We start from the raw sequence: 23,132 nt of genomic DNA, 5'->3' as shown, positions 1-23,132 counted from the left end.
CTGAAAATATCCAGCATGATCTGACATGCGACTATTTAAAAATGTTCTTTAAAAAAATGTAGCAAATTCATTAATACAATTATTTTCAGTTAGATTGTAACCGGTATTCAGTTAGATTGTATTTTTAGTAATACAATCATTACTGTACTGAATGGACATTCGGTGTCACCCGGATGAGGATGGGTTCCCATTTGTGTCTGGTTACTCTCAAGGTTTCTTCCTCATGTAATCTCAGGGACTTTTTCCATGTTGCCAAAGTTGCCATTGGCTTTTTTAGGCATAAACTTTAAATTATAAGGAGCAAACTTATAGGCACCAACCTTATACATTCATTTATACAACTTTATAACCTCTTTATCTCTTTAAATCTCTGAATCTTTAAGTGCAGATTAAAAACGTATCTTTTTAGCAAAGCCTACACATAACATACGTCTCACATCATAACCTTGTGCTCCAGAACATCTGATCACACGCACATTATCCATTTGTGCTGTTATTATCATAAACAGCAGCTACGCTAATTTCTCTCCACTGCTTCTCTTTCTCTCCCCATCCCGAGGCATCCTGAGGTTTGGCCAGCTCCAGTCACCTCCCACCTCATGAAGATTATGGACCTTTGAAGAAGTAGATGCCGAATTCGCACATCGTTCACCTTAACTGTTGATTTCTGTAAAGCTGCTTTGAGACAATATCTGTTGTGAAAAGCGCTATAGAAATAAACTTGACTTGACTTGACATGAGTTGAATCATTAGGATATGTAATCACTTTTATTGAATATTATGGGGAATGGTTCTTGTTTTTGATCGACTCCTCAAAGGTCCTCATGGGTCTCTACTGGTAAATTATTGCTGTCTGATCACTTTTTGGTATCTACTGGACACCAATAGGGACCATTAGGACTTCATTAAGCATTCAGTTTCCAAAATGTTTTTATGATCCCTTAATGATGTACAAACACACAATTTTCTTTTCACAGCAGAGTTATAAAGTTATTAAACCAACAATACAGAATAGTGTGGAAGAGGCCATGCATTATAATATTATTTGTTTGTTTGTTTTCTTGTGCTCTCTACCTAATTTTCTTGTGATCTCGACATAACAAGTCATGACAACATAATTTTTGTTCAATAACAAAAGTTGCTTTCTCGTGATCTCAACATATTAAAAGTTGTTTTCTCATTATCACGACATTTCTCATGATCTCAACGTAAAAAACGGTTTTCCCTGACTTAATTGCATTGCAAGAAAATATCGTGCCTTCTGAATGACAGCTTCATTCTTAATTGTCTGACATTTATGTATAAGTTGTCACTTGCTGACAGGCCGAGATTTTTTAGTTTGAGTCCCTAAACAAAGTCAAAGCGAATGTGATCATCCATGATGCTGCGATGATGCTGTCTCTAGAACATGCTCTCATGCCAAATACACTAAAAAATTAAGTACTGTTCATGAGGAAACAATGCTTGTTATGTCGAGATCACGAGAAAATTAAGTCGTAATAACAAGAAAACAAGAATAAAAAAAAACTATAATGCATGGTCTTTTAGGACTTCCATAGAATGACACTTAATTCAAAACTTTTACAAGGATGTATTGCCTTTTTATTAAGCATGACTATGCTATGATTTTATGATTTCTTTGTCAATCCATCTGTGCCATTTTCCTTCCACGCGGTGGGTTTCCATATACACCCTTAAATTGTCCCTTCCTGCGTTCCGTACGGATACAGGAAGCGTTGCTTAGAGACGGGAGACGTTGCAGACTTTGGCAGAATCCATCCAAGATGGAGAAGTACGAGAAAATTAAAGTGGTCGGCAGAGGAGCGTTCGGGTACTGCAGAGATCATCGCGTTAAAACTCGCTTTTAAAAATGTTGCATTTTCTAAATTAGTCGGATCGATTGCATGCAAATGTTGTTTTTTTATTAAATCTAAATTGATTCATTTGAAACAGAAAGTTTTGCTGTACTTTTTGTGCGCGTGCCTGTGTCTTATGTAGTTTATTGATCTGTGGAAAAACTCAGCAACAAATGGACACTGAAAATAGAATAGTACCTTTTAAGATATTCATATTCCTTGATTTAATAAACCTTGATTTAGTGTTTATCACATGCATGCTTGAGAATTTTTTGACCACTTCTTTAGGGCAGTAAAAAAGCGTTATGACCTGATTGCAGTGAGAAAACAGACCGGACTCAAGTCTTCATCTTGACCACCAGCTTTTCTTTTTATGGGACAGGATTGTGCATCTTTGCCGTCGCCGATCTGATGGTGCTTTGGTGATTCTGAAGGAAATCCCAGTGGAGCAGATGACCAGGGATGAGCGTCTTGCCGCACAGAATGAGTGCCAGGTTCTGAAGTTACTCAACCACCCGAACATCATCGAGTATTATGAAAATTTCCTGGAGGATAAGGCGCTCATGATCGCGATGGAATATGCACCAGGTAACACATTTCCTAGTGTTTATTATGACACCTTACCATATTACAATCCATTCAAATGAAAGAAAACTTAGACTTTTGGAGCAAATGACTATTCAGTGAGTCGAATAAACGATGTTCCTCCAGATCAGATCAGTTAATCAGTCTGAATAAAAACCATTCTGAACCTTAGGGCATCAAACCAAAACGTACATGTGGTTCATTTATTAAAATTTCAGTAATATTTTTACTTTACTGACTCGAATCATACCTGTTAATGCCTTTATTCTTTGCTGTTAAAAGTAGAAATAAAGTTTTGTGATCTAATCTTTATATCTTGATATTCTAGGAGGAACTCTTGCTGATTACATCCAGAAGCGATGCAATTCCCTGCTAGATGAAGACACCATACTGCATTTCTTTGTGCAGATCTTACTGGCCCTTTACCACGTGCACAACAAACTTATCCTTCATCGAGATCTTAAAACTCAGAACATTCTTCTCGACAAGCACCAGATGATAGTCAAGATAGGAGACTTTGGGATCTCCAAAATTCTAGTTAGCAAGAGCAAAGCTTACACTGTAAGTGCCATGTAATTCTATCACAGTTTTACTTGTAACCATTAAGCATATTTGTGCTGTAATTATATAGTTGTGCTTGTAATGGCAGGTGGTTGGTACACCTTGTTACATCTCGCCTGAACTGTGCGAAGGAAAACCGTACAACCAGAAGAGTGATATTTGGGCTTTAGGCTGTGTGCTCTATGAACTCGCAAGCCTCAAAAGAGCCTTTGAGGCAGCTGTAAGAAACATTTTCACTTGATTTGTCTCAAAGCAAACCACCTGAATTTGTATTACTTACTGAAAGTGTATGGTGATAATCTAAAAGGAGTTGTTTTCTGTTTTCAGAACCTCCCAGCATTAGTCCTAAAAATCATGAGTGGTACTTTCGCCCCGATTTCAGACCGCTACAGCCCCGAGCTGCGACAGCTCATCCTCAACATGCTTAACCTGGACCCGTCCAAACGACCCCAGCTCAATGAGATAATGGCCAATCCTATTTGCATCCGGCCTCTGCTCAACCTCTACACTGACATCGGCAATGTCCGAATGCGCAGGTTGGACAGTTTAACATCCACTGTACAACAATGACTCACAATAACACACTCAAATCTGACTTCTGATAAATACGTTTAATCAGTAACCTGTTTCCAATAGAATTGAAAAGCCACTGCCCAGCATGCAGACAGGTGCTCATGGCAGACCAGGAAGCCATGTGACTGGAACCAGAACAAGGGGTTAGAGTTCCTCTCTCAACACCATGTATTGTTTTGGAGTCATTGCATAATTTTATATGGGATATATTTATGAAATAGCCCAATTATATCTATAATTATAATATATTATAAAATTATAATATAATAAATAGTGCCTTTTTACAGACATATCAGCATTACATGTTTATCCAGTGTTAGGGGTGTAACGGTACACGTATTCGTACTGATATTTTCCGTTACAGGGCTTTTGCAATCCTTTGCGGTATGTTCCCTCAGGAACATATTAAGTGGCGGCCTCACACTTTGAATGCATTTTTTAAATTAATATTATTAAACTTGAAAACATACACAACAATGGCAGGTATAAAAGAAACTAGAGTTGGCACAGTGTCACTGTGGCTGCTTACTCCGTACAAATAGGATTTGTTAAGCACATGCATGAAAGCGCTAAAGAATCCATAGCGCTAGCGTTAGCTGCTAACCAGGAAGTGGCTAACGCTAATTATTTTATATATATATATATATATATATATATATATATATATATATATATATATATATATATATATATAAAATACTAATGTTATAAATATAATATATAACACTAGAATTTTGTGTTCTGTTACACCCCTATTAAGTGTATTAACTGATTCCACCGGTATTAAGCACTTCGTATTTTTGTTTTATTAATATTAATGTTACTGCTTATATTAGTACTATTACTACTTTTTTTTACTGTCAATAATGATATGGATAATATACTCAAAGTATATTTTTTTTCAGGTGGGTTGTCAAGCTTAATTTCAACCAAAATGATGCACTCTCTGCCCTTATCATCTGTGTATACATGGGGGAGTGGAATCTCCACGCCTCTCCGCTTGCCCATGCTCAACACTGAGGTTCTGCAGGTTTCCCTGGGACGCACACAAAAGATGGGGGTCACCAAATCAGGACGCCTCATTACCTGGGAGGTTAGTTGGTTGAAACAGAATAGAAAGACCTCTAGAGTTATTATGATCTAGATTATTATGATTCAGGTTGAAATTTCCTGGTTGCACACACAACGTTTTCTTTGTGTGTTCTAAGTGTGTTGTCTGTACTGTCTGTGTGTGTTGTGTTTCCATTAAGCCTGTTTAACACCCACATGCTCACTAACCATATACAATGTATTGACAAAAGTATCGGGACAGCTGACTTTTCCAGCCATATGTACAGTAGTTACAAACAATTACTAACAGTTCCAAAACTGTTGGAGTTGAAATCACATGTATAGGATGCTTAACTGTAACTGTATAGGATGCTTCAGCATGACATGGGCTCTAACCTGAACCCTATTGAACACCTTTGGGATGAATTGGAACACTGACTGCACCTCAGGCCTCCTATGAGCACAAATATCCATAAGTACACTCCAAAATCTGTGGAGATTATTATAACAGCAAATGGGGACTGAATATGGAATGGGATGCTCAGAAATCACTACGAATCTTATGGTCAGGTGACAAACTTTTGTCTATACAGGGTCCCTGAGAGACCGGGAAAATCAGCCAAACAAATTAGTTATGTGGCAAATACAATTCTGCGATAAACCAGGGGCTCCAGATTCGAACCGCGGTAAAATTACTGCAATTTTCCCAAAAAATTATACGAAATTTTACAGAACAAAACGAACTGTTTTGAAGATGAACGCTTTGAAACTTCTTTTGTTGAAATATTTTATTTCGCTGAATGAGCTATTTATCTTTGATCTGTTGTGCCAGGCTCCCACTGTGGGCTGTGGCGAGGCTTCTCTACCTGGTGCTCTGGAGCAGATGCAGCCCCAGTTCATCTCCCGGTTCCTAGAGGGGCAGTCTGGCGTCACCATCAAATCTGTCTCCTGTGGAGACCTTTTTACAACCTGTTTGACGGGTACACATAAACATAGCTAAATGCAAGTTTTGTGTAAAAATGCTAAAGGAAATGTCCTCTCTTTGCTTGTCCTATTTAGGTTTAAAATACTAGAACACAAGTCCAGTCACACTGACCTACTATTCCTAGAAGATGCACTGTTTTCTCTCTATAAAACATTGTTGCTAAACCTAAAAAGAGTAATTCAAAGAGTGAAACACCATCAAACCATTAATCCAGTAGCTTAACACAGCTTTCTACATTATCTGCTTTTACCGTGCTGTTGCTTTTCTCTTTACAGTTTATTACAGATGGCAGATTAATATATAATGCTTCTTTTAGGATTATACTGTTTTTGGTTAATCCTAATTCCAGTTCACTCTTTGTTCTGAGCTGTTAATTCTCCAGTCTTCTCTCTTTGCTTACAGACAGAGGCATAATTATGACATTCGGAAGTGGAAGCAATGGGTGTCTTGGACATGGAAATTGCAACGACATAACACAAGTAAATGTTTCCTATAGCTTCTTGATATTCAGTGCTAAATGGTGGGGAGGTTCAGCATTAGCATTTAAGAAGAGTGAGAGTTTTAATCTAAGAACTGCCAGAGAGCGAGTGCTTTACCCTGGGGCGAGACCACTCGCCCTCAAATGCTGAACTTTATGTTGAATTACTGTATTTTTTTATCTGCTTTGGATTAAAGTGTGTGACAGATTGATGCATTTCTCTGCATTTCTGAGGGGTTTAGTTTTAATCTTGAGGAAAATAAAGACTAAAAAATGAGTAGGGGTGTTAAATTCATAATATTTTTATAGCACTTTTAACAATGGACATTGTCCCAAAACAGTTTTACAGAGCTAAAGAGGTTATACATTTAAAGTGTACAAGTTTAGTGCCTATAATCGTGTTTCTTATAGTTTATTCCTAATAAGGAATAAACTTATAAGTTTTAAACTTAGCCAGTGGGAACTGTGGCATGAGGAAGAAACCTTGAGAGGACCCAGACTCAAAAGAGAACCCCTCCTCATCTGGTTGTCATGAAATATCCATTCATAACAGATCCCTCATTGCATTGGTGCAGGAACGGTCTCTAAGTACAGCGTGAAATGGATGCAAAGAATTTGAGAAAATCTGATATTGGTAGTCGAATCAGGCCCCTCCTATCGGAGTCACCCCTATCTACACTTCCACCATCTTTTTTATTTTGTTTACAAATTTGGAATGAGTGTTGTGTGTTTGTGCATGTTTCTTTTTAAGAATGATTTCAATAAGGTCTTCTTTTCCGTAAAACATTCCGTAATACAAATCCGTAATACATAATATAAACTATGTAAGAAAAGTATTAAAAATACATTTTGCTAAAGTCCCTAATATATATATATATATATATATATATATATATATATATATATATATATATATATATATATATATATATATATATATATACTTTTCGTACAGCCAGTGGTTAATATTAGTTGGATAAGCATAAAGTGTTGCCTGCAGAAAACATAAGTACTGTAGATATTAAGGTAAATAGAATGTACTTTTTTTTCCATACATGTATAAAACAGATCAAAACTTGCTGCTTTTATCTTCTTTTGTTTTTGTGTCTGTGTAGCCCAAAATAGTGGAGGCTCTCCTGGGCTATGAGCTGGTTCAGGTGTCCTGTGGTGCCTCCCATGTGCTGGCTGTGACCAGTGAGAGGGAGGTTTTCTCCTGGGGTCGAGGAGACAATGGTGCAATAATGCGAGCAGTGACTTTGTCAAATAAATTTTCGTGTCTAGTGATTCTGCCTTTGTGCGTTCATCTCCTATTTTAACACCCCAAATTACCCCCACACCTCTTCCCTTTTTGTCTCTTTGGCAGGACGTCTTGGACTGGGCACCCAGGATACCCACAATGCCCCACAGCAGGTGAATATCCCTGTAGATTTTGAGGCGCAGCGTGTTTTGTGTGGGGTTGACTGCTCCATGATCATAAGCACTCAACACCAGATCCTGGCATGTGGAAGCAACAGGTAACTTCAATAGCATCAAACACCTTCATTAATATGGTTAGTGGTTAGTGTGTGTCACATTGGGCAAATCACTGACAATTAGTATTTTATTAATAGAGGTGGATGTATGATAAAAAAAATAAAATAAAAAATAAAAAACAACAAATAGAAGCACAGACATTTGAACACTTCGGACACTAAATAGGATGCTGGATTATACAGGACACTGTGTGTAGTGGAAGGTGTGGCGCCACCAGAGGGGGCTATAGCTTATATTTTGCTGGAAAGCTTTGCTTAGTTTTTAATAACAGACATTGCCAGAAAACAGCTTTACTGAAATCTGGAAATCAGATTTGATCTCTAATGAGCAAGCCAGAGTGCTAAGTCTGTCTGTCTGGTGTGGTACCATTCACAGTAAACCCACGTGCAGGGCCACCTTCGGAAGCAGTAAGTGATTTTCAGGTGAGCAAGTCTCCAAGCGTAAGTGGGCCCATCAGGATGGACCAGAAAGGTCTAGGGGGCAGAAGGAATCATGATCAGTGAAATCACAGGAGTAACTTGATAGAGGGAAGGATGAAGTATATAAAACAGATAATGCTTTTGTACTGTAATGGTTTAAAAAGATGATTAATGTATGCAGAGTACATGTGTGCATATGTCGCTATGACATTATGACTGAAACATTACACAGACAGGAAGATGCCATTGAACATAAAGCAGTCAGCCATTTTATTAAAATACCTTTTATACTGCAAGTGACCCTCCTGTAGAAGGCTGTTTTAGTGCTATTTAGTGACATTTGCTACTCCACAGTAGCAAGTAACCAATTGATTGATTTACGATGCGATTGCCTAATCATAACTTAGGTAATACAATTTTAATTATACAGTATGTGTTGGTTAGAATAGCATTTAATACTCATTTTTTAGTTTAGACTTTAATACCATTTGGAAACTTCAGCTTAAATATACTAACAAAGTATCTTGGTCATCCTGACCATTCACACATTGGCAACATGATACAACAAAAAACCCTTTGGCAATTCATTTAAAATGCGCTTAAACACCTGATGCATCGATGTGCTTAAACAACTGAGGGAGGACACAGTATCAATTCCTGCAGTATTTCCCTGACCAACTAGTTCTGTTTGTTGATTCCTGCAATCTCACTGAAAAGCATTGGAAGAAGCCTTTGCTTGGGAAATGACACCTGTCCTACACGGCCACATTTAGCCACTGACTAACACATGAAGGATAACTTCATTCAATATTGTCAAATAAACACATGAACAGCCATCCTTAATTCTAACTAGTATGAGCAGAACAAGTAAATTAAAAAGAGATTTTATTCCACACAGGTTTAACAAGCTGGGCCTGGATACAATCATTGAGACAGAGGAACCCCCCTCATGTTGTCAGGTAGAAGAGGTCCATACGTTCCAGCCTGTTTGCTCGTCCCCAATGAACCTTGATAAAATTCTGCATATTGACATTGGAACGGCCCACTCTGCCTCAGTTACAGGTGAGACAAGGATCCTCCTGCTCCTTTTATCTGTTTAACTTATTGCTATGAGAGGTTTTAACCAGCTTTCTGTTGAAAATTTGCCCTAAAACCCAGAAAAAGGTCAGTGTTTCACATTTGGTAGTAACCAGCATGGGCAGCTTGGCTGCAGCTCTCGACGCAACAGCAGAGTGCCCTTCCAGGTGCCAGGGCTGCACGGCATCACCACGGTAGCATGTGGAGACGCGTTCACTCTGGCTATAGGTGCAGGTACGGAAATCAAACTATCATAATCTCTTAGCTGTTGTTTCAGGCTTTAAGTATCTGAAAAACATAATTTTGTCTTTTGGGTCTCAAAAATCATTACAAAGCATCATTTCAGAGTGATTATATTACATACGTCGCTGTCGCCTAGTTATTTTAAATATTTTGGATCATTTACGAAGTTTTAGCATTAGATACATTTTCTGAATGCTTAATGATGTAGTCAGGTCCATTAAGCAGCTTAGCGTCTTTTTAAAGGCAGAAGAAAATAATGCTTTACACAGTATAAGTCTCCAACCTGCTGCTCAAAACTGCAGTTACAGATATTAGTTATTAATTTGTTATTACTATATGATGAGTTACTGGTGTGTGTGTGTTTTTTTTTTGTCTGTTAGAAGGTGAGGTGTATACCTGGGGGAAAGGAGCCCGTGGGCGCCTCGGAAGAAAAGAAGAGGATTCTGGGATACCAAAGGCAGTGCAGCTTGATGAGAGTCACCCATTCACAGTTACATCAGTGGCTTGTTGCCATGGCAACACACTCTTGGCTGTGAAACGTAATGTAGCATAATATGTCTTTTGACATTCCATTAGAAAACTCTGGAATCATCCAGGCCTTTGATTAACACCAGCCAGACATTACAGTTACCACAATGTAGAACTGTTTATTTATATTCAACAGATTAAAATAACAAAAACACAGATATATATATTTTACATAGTTTAAAAAATCTATGTTTTATTCAGTAGTTCAATATCATATATATATATATGTGTGTGTATGTATGTATGTATGTATGTATGTATGTATGTATGTATGTATATATATATATATATATATATATATATATGTGTGTGTGTGTGTGTGTGTGTGTGTGTGTGTGTGTGTGTGTGTGTGTGTGTGTGTGTGTGTGTGTAACCTAGTAGTAATGCACAGGCAGTTTTTTTAAGATTTGATGGATCTGGCTGTTTGTATCAGGGCTTTGGGCTGTTAATGATCACTGATCCTGGGATAAAAGGCTTTTTTGCCGGTTGAACTCAGTTGACAATAGTAGCAGTGTTGTACTTTGTTTCAGTCCTTTTAGGCTTCAATAGCCAAAGGCTTATTACTAATGCACTGAATTGACTTCATATGTGCTTTGTTCCTGGGAATACAATGAAAACAGGCCTGTCGTGTTTAGAAGACTAGCCTGTTAGATTCATGGACTTATAATGTTGTAAACAGGTGGAACAGCTTATTACTTTTCAGTTTATATATATATATAATTTATTTATTATTTTTATGGAACTCTATTTTCACATTTAATTTGTATTAAGTGTATATTGTAATGTGAACTAGATATAATTTTTAATCAAATATACACATGCACCGATATACTTACTGATATGTACATTCTCTTTTACAGCTTTTTTTGAAGATCCTGTCCCAAAGTGACCGTTAAATCTCATCTGCAAGAGAACAGACAGACCACTTCTTCTGAAAAACTTTCATAAACATTTGGAGCAGTTAATGACTAGTATTTTTGAAGGCTTGGCAGGAAGTGGACTGCCAAAGAATGTCAAGGCATTCCGATCCTTAATGGAAAGTGCAATAATGTCTTAGGTATTATTCACATGGATTATAAAGGATTATGGATTTATATATTCCATTGAATTTATTTATAGTGCGTTTTACACTCGAGGGCAATATCGTTGATGAATGCTGCTTTCGCTCTAAGTTTGTCATTTTGCTGCTATAGAATCCCATTATAATTATGTAACACACACACACACACACACACACACACACACACACACACACACAGGAAGTCAAACAGGTTCTGTAGGATTATCCTAACACAATGACAGATTTGACACACAACGCCGCTGGCTGCCAAAGAGAATCAGAGCAGTGTTACTTTTTTCTTTCTTTACAGAATGCTATGATATATCATTTTTTCAAATATCTTTTGTATGTCGAAAGATTGACGAGATTAAAAATAAATGTTTTCACATACGTGGACCGAAAAGAATTTCTGTCTTTATTTGAAAATGAGTTTTTATTATTATAAAGGAAGGGTTAGAGAGTCAGAGTGTGTATGAATGTGTATACATTATTCTGTGATTCATATTTAATAGTGTTAAAATGTTTATTTGTATTGCGCTTTTAACAATGAACATTGCCTCAAAGCAGCTTTACACAGATAATTTGGTGATAAAAATGAATGAGATGTTCTTTATAAGTGTAAATTTGTCCCTAACTAATGACTAATACTATATTTTATTTTATATTTGGTGTCTTTTTTAACATGCTGATCCTCCAATAGAGGGAGATCTTTCCTTAACAAATAGTCTTTTCCCACTTTTTTTTTTTTTTTTTTTATTATTCTCATTATAACGCTACTAAACTGTAGTGCCGGATTTGTGAGCAATTAACCAATTAATCAAGCAATAAATTTTATTTAATTTTTTTGGTAAAAACAACAACATAAAATATAACATTATATAATATTATATAACATAAAATATTCTCGTTTTTTTTTTTTTTTACACTTATGGTGATATTCTGAGTAAGCTTTTAGCGTATTCTGTTATTTTGTATACCTGCAGATTATATAAGATTGTATGAGGTTATGTACAGATACAGAAATAAAATCAGACACGCGGAGTGATTTGAGACGGGCGATGACGTAATCAGGCCCCGCCCACGCGGGGAAGGCTGGGTGTGGCTTATTCAACCTAAACAGATGGGAGGGTTTTTGTCCACACACCGCTGTCAGTGCTCGTGGAAAAAGGAGATCGGACGCGTCTCGTTTGTCCGCTCGCGAGCTCATTGTTCCCAGCGAGAAGACAAAACAACAGTGGCAGGTATTCACTGGAGCTGACACGCGCCCCAGACGGACTGTTTGCCTGTTTCCAGGCGCGACCTTGTTGCTCGAGAGGCAGGACGATCTTGGCGAGAGGACAATAGAGATCATTTCTGTGCAGTCTGGAAGATCGCCTTCAGAGCACTTTCTTTACTAAAACGCACGCTCGCGAAGTGCGTGTCAAGGAGCAGGATCCGCTTTTTGCCGTTGATCCGCGTTGGCTGCTGAAGTCGCCATGCCCGGCTACGACTATAAGTTCTTGGAGAAGCCCAAAAGGCGCTTTCAGTGTCCCCTGTGCAGCAAAGCCATGAGGGAACCCGTGCAGGTTTCAACCTGCGGCCACAGGTTCTGCGACACCTGCCTCCAGGAGTTCCTCAGGTACGAGGCCTTCTTATGGACACCAATGTATAGATGTACAGTTTGCAAAGAAATGAGGATGTGAAGGTGGAGGAGAGGTCATGCACAGTGGTTTCACATGACTGACAATGCGCAGACAGTGTGTTTCTGTAGCTTTTATCCACATCCACCTTCTGGTAGCTTGAGCCACTGTGCTGAAAGCTGTTACTATCATCTGCCTGGGTGCTGTCTTCCATGATTCAAGGGGTTTACAATAGCTTGAGAGCTCCACTGACTGTGCAGTTTGATCCAAACGCTTTTGTGCATGCACTTTTCCATTTTTTGTATTTGCATGATTGTTCTTTTCAGTCTGCAAAGATTGTTTTCATTATTACAGAAAATGCTTCATTTATGCTCACCAAACATCCGATTGTTCAGCCCTGAACAAAAGATCATACCAGCTTTGCATGAATGGACATGGCCTCTTTGTTTGCTTGCATGATTTTGTGGGACCTATGTACTGTGTATTTGCATGTCTGTCTGTGTGTGTGTGTGTGTGTGTGTGTGTGTGTGTGTGTGTGTGTGTGTGTGTGTGTGTGTAATCAGGCAGTGGATAGCCTAAGCCCTGGCCCTGTCCATCATTGTACCCTGAGGCAGTTCACTGGGAGGATGGGGTGGATAGGAGTTAATAGAGTCGAGCAGCCTCAGACGTGGGATTAGTGAGGGATTCTTTATTGGATTTAGGGATCCTGTATGCTGAAAGACAGACGGATCTTCCAATCACAACTTATTTGTGCTTCTGTGATTATGTATGCACATACAAGGGCATGTACTACCTCTCTGTACATATCTCCCAGACAGGAGTTCTACAGTCCAATGCAGTAACACCATACTGTGGAGTTCATATATCAACTCGAATGCGTGTTTATGGTTTGCAATTATTCTCAAGTTCTCACATTTCTGTTTTACTGGGTTCATAAACATATGATTTCAGGGTCATGCATTGTGTCGGCATAGAAACAGGAAGTGCACTATTTGTATTTGAAAAACAGAAACTCTTATCTTGCTTTCCTGACATATTCAAATGACCAGTGCTTGTTTTCCTGCCTTCCGCACAAAGAAGTCATGGCTGTTTTGAGCATTTCTCTACAGACATATTAGGTGTCCTGTGACAGGTGTTATGTGGAGCTCCAGTTCAGTTCAGCTGTGTGCTTAGACACCTCTTTACTAGCAGCTTGGAGAAGTTGCGCTCCCATTGCAAGGCATAGTCTCATAAAGCGTGAGAATTCTGTTTTGTTTTGGAAACATGCCATGTCTCTGCTCCACATTCCTATTTACAGCTTGAATGCTGTCTCACACACATAGTAGCATGTAGCCTGATAGTGCTGCAGGTGCAATTCATGCCAAGGTGCACGTAAAAATATATTGACTTGTCGAGAGAAGGAATAAAAACGATAGAGTGAATAAAGCCCAGCAGCAAAACATGAATCATGAGAGTGTCCTTAAGGGGAAAATTATGAATCATATTTCTTTTGAAACAAGCTTGACACCATTTTGGATACGGATATAAAGATACTACATTGTTAGTACATCTTTTGGTCTTCACAAAAAAAAAACAATAACATACAAATCATTCCTTCCTTTATATATGGTTTTGTTATTTTTGTACATTTTATTTTTATATATATATATATATATATATATATATATATATATATATATATATATATATATATATATATATATATATATATATAATATACACACACACACATTAGGAAGATATAGAAAAGTGTGATTAAGTTGCAATAAATCAGAGTTAAGTCATGACAATCGTGCGCATTAAATATTTTAATCGCTTGCCAGCCATACAAATATATATATAATGGTATATGTTTATGAGTAATTATAGTATTCAGCCACCTATAATTCGTCCAGGCCGCCAGCTTCAGTCTGGACATGTCAGCCTGCTCCAGGAATGATGTCGCTGGTCAAAACAAATGCAAAGAAATCCCACCTTGTCTGTGAGTCAGCCAGGTATAAAGTTTACAACAGAAGATTCTGGAAATGCTTATCACAACATGTTCCCACATTTCACTCTTGTTGTGAATTGCTCAGATTCGGAGCCTTTTAAGATTGAAAACGCTGATGCAGGTGACTTGTAGTATTTGTCAAGGCCCGCCATCAGTTTTGACGGTATTGTAAATGATCCATGTTTCTGCCGAAGAAGGAATTTGTAAATAAATGCAGCATATCAGGAGGCCATGTGATTACTGGCAGAGGCAGGAAAGGCCCATAGTCCTTTTTTATCGCTCTTGCAATCAACCATGAGTCAGTCACACGCCCATACCATGTTCAGTGATTGGTTAAACCCTGAAGAAAAGGCAATTAAAGCACAGCTCCTTCACAGAGGAATTCCTCATGATTAGGGTTAATAACTCTGAACTCACAGATATATATAAATAAGGCACTTTCCATGTAGAATACTGTCATGTCCTGTGCCCTTCAAGTCTTTCAAGCTTTTTTTTCTCTGCGATTTAGTTTGCATTATTTGCCTGAATTTGCCAATTACAATACAAGGCATTTGAAATTTAAATACCTAATTGTGTAATATGTAATATAGTTATATGTTAAACACGACAAAGCTTCACTGTTTAACACTATAGGTGTATTTAATACTGCTAAAATACAATATACAGTGAGGAAATAAAGTATTTGAACACCCTGCTATTTTGCAAGTTCTCCCTCTTAGAAATCATGGAGGGGTCTGAAATTGTCATCGTTGGTGCATGTCCACTGTGAGAGACATAATCTAAAAAAAAAAAAAAAAGCCTTTGTTTGCAATTACAGAGGTCAAAGGTTTCCTGTAGTTTTTCACCAGGTTTGCACACACTGCAGGAGGGATTTTGGCCCACTCCTCCACACAGATCTTCTCTAGATCAGTCAGGTTTCTGGCCTGTCGCTGAGAAACACGGAGTTTGAGCTCCCTCCAAAGATTCTTTATTGGGTTTAGGTCTGGAGACTGGCTGGGCCACGCCAGAACCTTGATATGCTTCTTACAGAGCCACTCCTTGGTTATCCTGGCTGTGTGCTTCGGGTCATTGTCATGTTGAAAGACCCAGCCTCGACCCATCTTCAATGCTCTAACTGAGGGAAGGAGGTTGTTCCCCAAAATCTCGCAATACATGGCCCCGGTCATCCTCTCCTTAATACAGTGCAGTCGCCCTGTCCCATGTGCAGAAAAACACCCCCAAAGCATGATGCTACCACCCCCATGCTTTACAGTAGGGATGGTGTTCTTGGGATGGTACTCATCATTCTTCTTCCTTCAAACACGTTTAGTGGAATTATGACCCAAAAGTTCTATTTTGGTCTCATCTGACCACATGACTTTTATCCATGACTCCTCTGGATCATCCAAATGGTCATTGGCAAACTTATGACGTGCCTGGACATGTGCTGGTTTAAGCAGGGGAACCTTCCGTGCCATGCATGATTTCAAACCATGACGTCTTAGTGTATTACCAACAGTAATCTTGGAAACGGTGGTCCCAGCTTTTATTCAGGTCGTTGACCAGCTCCTCCCGTGTAGTTCTGGGCTGATTTCTCACCTTCCTTAGTATCATTGAGACCCCACGAGGTGAGATCTTGCATGGAGCCCCAGTCCGAGGGAGATTGACAGTCATGTTTAGCTTTTTCCATTTTCTGATTGCTCCAACAGTGGACCTTTTTTCACCAAGCTGCTTGGCAATTTCCCCGTAGCCCTTTCCAGCCTTGTGGAGGTGTACAATTTTGTCTCTAGTGTCTTTGGACAGCTCTTTGGTCTTGGCCATGTTAGTAGTTGGATTCTTACTGATTGTATGGGATGGACAGGTGTCTTTATGCAGCTAACGACCTTAAACAGGTGCATCTAATTTAGGATAATAAATGTAGTGGAGGTGGACATTTTAAAGGCAGACTAACAGGTCTTTGAGGGTCAGAATTCTAGCTGATAGACAGGTGTTCAAATACTTATTTGCAGCTGTATCATACAAATAAATAGTTTAAAAAATCATACATTGTGATTTCTGCATTTTTTTTTTTTTTTTTTAGATGATGTCTCTCACAGTGGACATGCACCTACGATGACAATTTCAGACCCCTCAATGATTTCTAAGTGGGAGAACTTGCAAAATAGCAGGGTGTTCATATACTTATTTTCCTCACTGTATGTTTTTATTAACTATTACTTTGTAATTTTAATGAACATTTGCCATCCCTGCAGACTCATGCATGATATAAGAATAATAATTTTAAATCAAAAATCCTGGTGGGGACGAGACACGCTTATACTAATAATAGTTATACTAATATTCAAATCATTTCAAATCATTTTACTGGCACAAAGCAGCTGGTGGATGTGGATTTAGGAGATGTCTAATGAGCAAGCCAGAGGAGGTACTGGCAAGGAAATGCTCCTTGAGATGACATTAGGAAAGGAACCTCAATATGGAGCTCATCATTTGTTGTTGACACTATGATACTATCATTACTGTGGTGATATTATGCGACATTTCCAATTGTGGAGCAAAATAAACAATGTGGTAGCTATTCTTTATTAAAAGAGAATGGACAAACTAGAAGTAAACATTAGACCCCATATCCATCTAACTGTGCAATTCATATCTTAACTGCAATGTTGGTCTTTTATAATAAACAGGAACATCACGTTTATTTACTGGTATTTTGTTAGGTTACCAGTTTTTGTCTGTCAGTTCTGCTGTTAATGTGGTAGCTTTGTGGTGCTTGAAGACATTTAATAACTGACTAACTGATTGGAAAATATATTGAATCAGTCTGTGATTACAGATTTTAGATTTGACAGTACTCTCATTAATCCTGTGTAACCAGCAATCTAGTATCTAGACTAGTGTTTACTTGGAAAAAAAACATAATTATTGTAATATTCTGACATTATAAGTCAACTATGTACCGGTTTACCACCAATATGTAATAGAATTTTCTAGGTCTAAAAAAATTGTGAAATAGTCTCAACTAACTCTCTGTATCAGACATGGTACTCTGTATGCTGGAACGAGAAACATTCATTCATTCATTTAATTTAAATCAATTGTCCACTTTACATATACAATCATAATCTCTTGATTTTATACTTTGTAAATTATAATATGAATAAAAAATTCTAGTTTAAAAAAATGTTCTCATGCAAAGTGCACCTGGTTTTGTTATAACAGGTGTTGACCTTTGGACATTATTAAACAACACTTGACTGGAAAAAGCTACAGATATGCGGCTAACATTTATGGACAGTAACTTTTTCTCCCCTGACATGCGCACCATGCGATAGAGTTTATATCAAGCTCGTACACTGATGTTAAACAAAAGTTAAACAACAATCTTCGTTCTTACACCACACACAAAATTCGTCTGCTAAAAGTTAGGGAATGGATGGACATTTCAACGAAAACAACAACTGCAAACATACAGCCAAAAAAAGTCGAGAAGCCTTTGCATGGCCTATCGAATCTTCTAACTCGATTTCCACTGAAAATTTATGGAGGGTTTTAAAGTTGCAGTTGCAGTTCCATTAAATGTGTCCTTGTAACCTTGAGGGAATGATTTGCCAAGAGGAATGGCAGAAGAATTGACCACTGCAAAAGCTAATATAGTGCTGTAAAACCCTACAATGTATTTGCAACAAGTGCTAATCATGTAAATTTGGTGCTATTGTTTGAACACATTTTTCTTATTAACATTTTTTAAAATTAATTTTTGCTGCTTAGGAGTACATACTTTCAGGACAGCGACAAAAGAAATTGTTCTAAAATGGATTTTATAGAAATGATAGCTCGTAGCAAATGGACACTGGATTATGGAGGAAGGATGAGTTTAAGCGGGACAGAAAGGCCTAATTGACGACTGGCAAACTAAAAAGAAAGGTTTCCTTCTCCCACTTAAGCCATCTGTAAGAATAGCATCACTCTCTATTAAACTCCACATGAATTGACCTCTGTTCATTTAGACCTGTTCTACTGAGGGCAGTAAAATGGTCTCTTGCCAGTCAGATGGCTAGTGGCTCTGTTGAGGAATGAATAGGTTGAGGAAGTGCCCTTTTTTGCCCTGACTGAGCCAAATGAGGGGGCTTGCCAACTGCAAAGGCTCTGATTAAGAAATGTTGGACTGAGGCCGCTGAAATGGTGAATGCATCCTGTCCCACTGCCACTTTCACTGCCACCCCTTGGCCACCTGGCATCCAGCATTGCCGAAGTCTGAATGACTTCGTTTACATGTATATCATCTTTTGAATGGCAATGTGTCCATAATGGAAAGCTCTAGATTAATGGGTATTATTTTTGGCATTGGGGTGAAAGAAAATGATTTAAAATAAATAGGGTGGAGTGTTTTATTCCTCTTACACCACAACTGTTTATTACTTAACAGTGTTGTATAAAAATATGGCGTACTTTTTTTTTTGTTTGTTTTTTTGCACTTAATGTGGAAAATTCAAGCAGGATCAGTTCTTATCATTTGCACTGTAAGAAGTTGTAGACTCACCAGCCTCTCTCTTTCTCTCTTTCTCGCTCTCTCTCTCGTTCTCTCTCTCCCTTGAAGTTTATAATACACATTGTTCTCTTATGCGACACTTCTTCCATAAGTAAAATTTTATCTTACTTTATCAAAAGTCCCACCATGCCATTTAAATATGTTTCTGCAATAGAAATCCCTTCGAAAAGTGTTACTATAGAAACAATAATATTGTGCATTTACTTTCTCTTCATCATCAGGGTTAGACATCAGACAATGGACATTTGTACAGTTTTTTTTTTTTTTTTTTTTACAGTTTTAAAAAAATATATAACACTTCTCTATGGCACTTTTATTAACAAAGAGTCTTCCATCTGTGTTTTATTAATAAAATGTATGTACATAGTTTTCTTGGTATTTTGCAAATAAACTACTGTCATGGAAAACTTTATCAACCTTAAGAACACAAATCAAAAGGATTCAACATCATGTTGATATAAAAACTATTTGATAACCGAAATTTAACCTCAGCACAGCTTTGGTTCAATATATAGATCTTATAGTTCCTGAATCCTAACATCAGTGTTTCTACAGTTTAGTCTGGTTTCAGTTCACAGAGAAATGCACCTCTTGAAGATCATCCCTCTTCTTAAATGATTTTTTAAATCAATTCCTTGTTGTTTTTAAAATAGTAGAATTTCTTGCATCAGGGTGGATTTATGAATTTGTGGAATTACAGCCTCTTTCTATGCAAAAGTCCAAAATTGTTTAGAGTTCAAACCAGGTGCTTCATATTTGCTGCCGTTTCAATCAATCATTACAATATCTTTGGAGAAACCCCCATCTGGCTTTGTCTGTTTTATTGCCCAGAGCAAAGTGCACAAGAAAATGCAAAGACCATCCTGCGCATGTGCTTATGTTTTCTCCAAAGACTTGCTTTGTTTAGATATCAGACGATTGTGTCATCGCATAAGCGCTTGAGGAAAGTGGTCACCCGAGTAGAGGAAGGAAAAGTGAAACCCCAGCTGTGAAAGTTGAACACTTGTTTCACGCAGCTGAGTGCGAACATATTTCATGTGGTAGTTTAGGAAATTATCCACAGTTTCCTAGGTTTGTACTGAGGTTTGTACGGTCACCAGTAACATAGAGCGTTGATTCCAAGCATGTTATTCTTAGCTGCGAAATCCAGACCACGCAAGCCAAACATGAACTTGAAAAGCCTTTAACATAGTCGTCTTTTTATTAATGATCAGCATTTTACACATCTTCCACTGCTGGGTTTTTGTACAAGCAGCTTTCAAATGGTTTTGCAGACATGAAGCTCTTTGCAGAGTTTTGGAACAGGCCCAGAAGTACTGACTGTCTTCCCTCTTACCGCGTGCAACACAAAGTGAGTTATTTGAGCTATGCACTAAAGTACCCTTACCCTGCACACTGAGCATGCTGGGACCAGAATGTGTTTTACCGTTTAGCCCAGATTTGTTTTAGGTGTGTAAGTGAACTGCATGAAATGATTTGTAGGTTAGACTCAAATATGACGGTGATACTGACAGACCTGTTAGGCAGATTAGATGTGCTTTTAGTGCTAATTTCTCTGATTGTTGCATCATCTTGCTTACATTTGGAGAGGTTTAGATTTGGAGTATGTACATTTATCCATTAATACATTTACTGTTGCATCATTTTATTGTTAATCCATAGGAGTGCATGCAATATACTAGATGTAAATGACCATCTCTAGGACTGTGCTCAGATGATCTGATGGTTCCAGTCATTCAATTTAGGCAATAGGAAAGAAACATAGACAAGAATTTCATGAATACAGTTAAAGTCTGAGGTCTGTACTTCATGCAGGCAATTAGATTATTGACCTCAAACCGGTAACACCAACTAAACACAGCCCACTCTACCATCCATGTACTGCACTTTATTATTTACATTTACACTGATATCAGACCAGGACTGTCCTTGAACTGTTCTGTATGTGTATTGTCTCTCATAATATCAGTATATTATACTCCGTCTAAATAATAAAAAGTTAATTCAATAATTTGAATTGAATTAATTAAAGTGCTCCCTTATGATCAAATATAAGCATACTAACAAACAGCTGCATACAGAGACAGCTATCGTTAACATTTCCTAATGACCAAACTAAGCTAAATGGATTTTTTTCCACGTCATTTAACTCATTTAGCAAAGAATATATCATCTTTAGGGGTTTAGCGGTACACAAACTCTACGGTTCGGTACGCACCAATCTTTAAGTCACGGTTTGGTTCAATTCTGGTACAGTTAGAGGGAAAGAAATGTAAAATGTAATTGCATGTGGGTTTTTTTATTCATGCAGTTAATTATTAACATTTGTAAACATCAACAGTTTATATTTTTGATACAATTTTAAATTAAATGCCTGCTTGGTTAAATAATATATAAAATAATATTTTATAGTGTTTTATAAAAATTAAATAGAATAAATCTAATTATTGCAATACACTTTATTTCTTATATTGATTAAATTGATTAATTGAATTGGCACAAATTGATTAATACAAATTTAATAAATGTAAATATTTGTTAGTGTGTTTTACATTTAACATTTAATTTTCTACATTTCTGATCTACTTAACTGTTCTACTTATTTCTGCACAATTTACCAAATGTCTTCATTCCTTCCATCCTTCATTCATTCACTCCCTCTATGTGGAATTGGAAAAGGATTTTCTCCTTTCAAGAGAAATTCTTAAAGCTGGACATAAAACGCTAAAGAATCCATGTTTTCATGTATGCGCAAAGCAAAACTTATTTCTGGTAAGAAGTGAGTAGCCACAGTGACACTGCACTAACTTTAGTTTCCTGGCATTGTGTGTAGGTTTTCTAGTTTATTAAAAATAAATTGCACTCAAAGTTCAAGGCAGAGATTAAGGAAACTTGCGCTCCGGCACGTAAAAAGGATTGCATTCGGTACACAAAAGCCCTGTACCAAAACAATTTCGCTATACATGTAATTATATGTACATGGATCAAGGCACAAGATGAGTTTGATGGACTCTAGAAGAAAACAAGAAATATAACAAAAAACAGCATGAGGAGTTAACACCAACAACTTCATTATTATTATAGACACGGAACTGATGCACACAATTTACACTCACTCACTAACTATTTAGTATAATTTTATTAAATACATTATTTATCACACTACTTTATACCTGTGTATGATTTAAAGGCAGAATTCTGTCTAAAAACCCTTGAATAAAATAGTTTAGCTTTTTTTGTATGATGTGCGAATTCATTTCTCATTGCACATGGTGTCTGTGTAGGAGTGAATAACTGACAACACAAGCATTACATTGTCTGTAGGTGCTTAAAGCCGTTTCTAAGCATATGACAAACTTGAAAGATAAAACTTCTTTGATCTGAAGCAACAATGATGTAATTGGCTTTGTTTTCTTTAAAAAGCAAGCCAGCTTTTGTTGCCGTTTGAGTTGCCTGCATGAATATGTTCAGTCAGTCAGCATTGTTCTTTTGTACAACAATCCACAGTCCAAGTCTCTGTGTTCACTTTCGCTTGCACTGTGCAGCATGTGCTGTTTTTAATCAATCAATATGCTAGCAAATGAGATAAATATGATTTAAACACAGTTAAGGTTGAAATGCAGTGTCAGTAAATAAATAAATAATCTAGTATATAACTAAACCATATTCATTGTCCAACTCAACTGCTTGCTTGTAAGTCACTCTGGATAAGCGCATCTGCCAAATGTTATAAAAGTAAATGTTAAATAATACAAATCCATGATTTAATATATACTTATAGATTTTTTTTTTTTTTCATTCTGTAGCTGGTGGAGACTTATTATATTGATACCAACATATAAATAAAAATTTAATGATCTGTTTATCTCTGTGAAGATGCTTCAGGACAATGTTCATAGTTAAAAGCATTCTATGAATTGAATTTAATTGTGTGAGTAAACAAATAATGAAGCAGCTACTGTAAGACACAGTAAGTTACTGTTAACATAGTTTTGCCTTATACCCTGAAGAGTATACACTGTAAATGTCAAGTATTTTTATCCA

The 23,132-nt window shown here is 37.3% G+C and overlaps 2 protein-coding genes across 3 annotated transcripts in view; both read left to right on the top strand.

The window, feature by feature from the left end:
* Nucleotides 1-1,741: 1,741 nt before the first annotated feature.
* On the top strand, nucleotides 1,742-11,341 carry nek8 (NIMA-related kinase 8). Of its 2 annotated transcripts, none has more exons than XM_083548866.1 (15): nucleotides 1,742-1,831; nucleotides 2,239-2,444; nucleotides 2,770-3,002; nucleotides 3,091-3,222; nucleotides 3,330-3,538; nucleotides 3,639-3,718; nucleotides 4,481-4,668; nucleotides 5,458-5,605; nucleotides 6,013-6,089; nucleotides 7,204-7,321; nucleotides 7,452-7,602; nucleotides 8,939-9,102; nucleotides 9,199-9,351; nucleotides 9,741-9,899; nucleotides 10,749-11,341. In XM_083548866.1, the coding sequence occupies exons 1-15, from the start codon at nucleotides 1,785-1,787 to the stop codon at nucleotides 10,775-10,777; spliced, it is 2,094 nt and encodes a 697-aa protein (XP_083404992.1). In that variant the 5' UTR covers nucleotides 1,742-1,784; the 3' UTR covers nucleotides 10,778-11,341. The 2 variants fall into 2 exon arrangements, with proteins under 2 accessions (XP_083404992.1, XP_083404993.1); XM_083548867.1 differs by having other exon boundaries at nucleotides 1,783-1,912.
* Nucleotides 11,342-12,033: 692 nt separating this feature from the next.
* The window catches only part of traf4a (tnf receptor-associated factor 4a), a 31,694-nt gene continuing 20,595 nt past the window's right edge, over nucleotides 12,034-23,132 (top strand). The window contains exon 1 of the mRNA XM_083548914.1: nucleotides 12,034-12,566. Within this exon, the coding sequence (XP_083405040.1) occupies nucleotides 12,424-12,566 (143 nt within the window). The 5' untranslated portion in view covers nucleotides 12,034-12,423. The remainder of the gene's footprint in view (nucleotides 12,567-23,132) is intronic.

The sequence above is a fragment of the Silurus aristotelis genome (assembly GCF_946808225.1).
Source record: "Silurus aristotelis genome assembly, chromosome: 8".
In the NCBI taxonomy this organism is placed as follows: Eukaryota; Metazoa; Chordata; class Actinopteri; order Siluriformes; family Siluridae; genus Silurus; species Silurus aristotelis.
This window is presented reverse-complemented; position numbering and strand designations above follow the sequence as displayed.

Excerpts from the sequence above, each read along its gene's own strand:
- nek8 (XM_083548866.1), top strand. The coding sequence starts at position 1,785 with ATGGAGAAGTACGAGAAAATTAAAGTGGTCGGCAGAGGAGCGTTCGG. Across the intron at positions 9,103-9,198 it reads CCACTCTGCCTCAGTTACAG|AAAAAGGTCAGTGTTTCACA; the intron begins GTGAGACAAGGA and ends CCTAAAACCCAG. Across the intron at positions 9,352-9,740 it reads CACTCTGGCTATAGGTGCAG|AAGGTGAGGTGTATACCTGG; the intron begins GTACGGAAATCA and ends TTTGTCTGTTAG.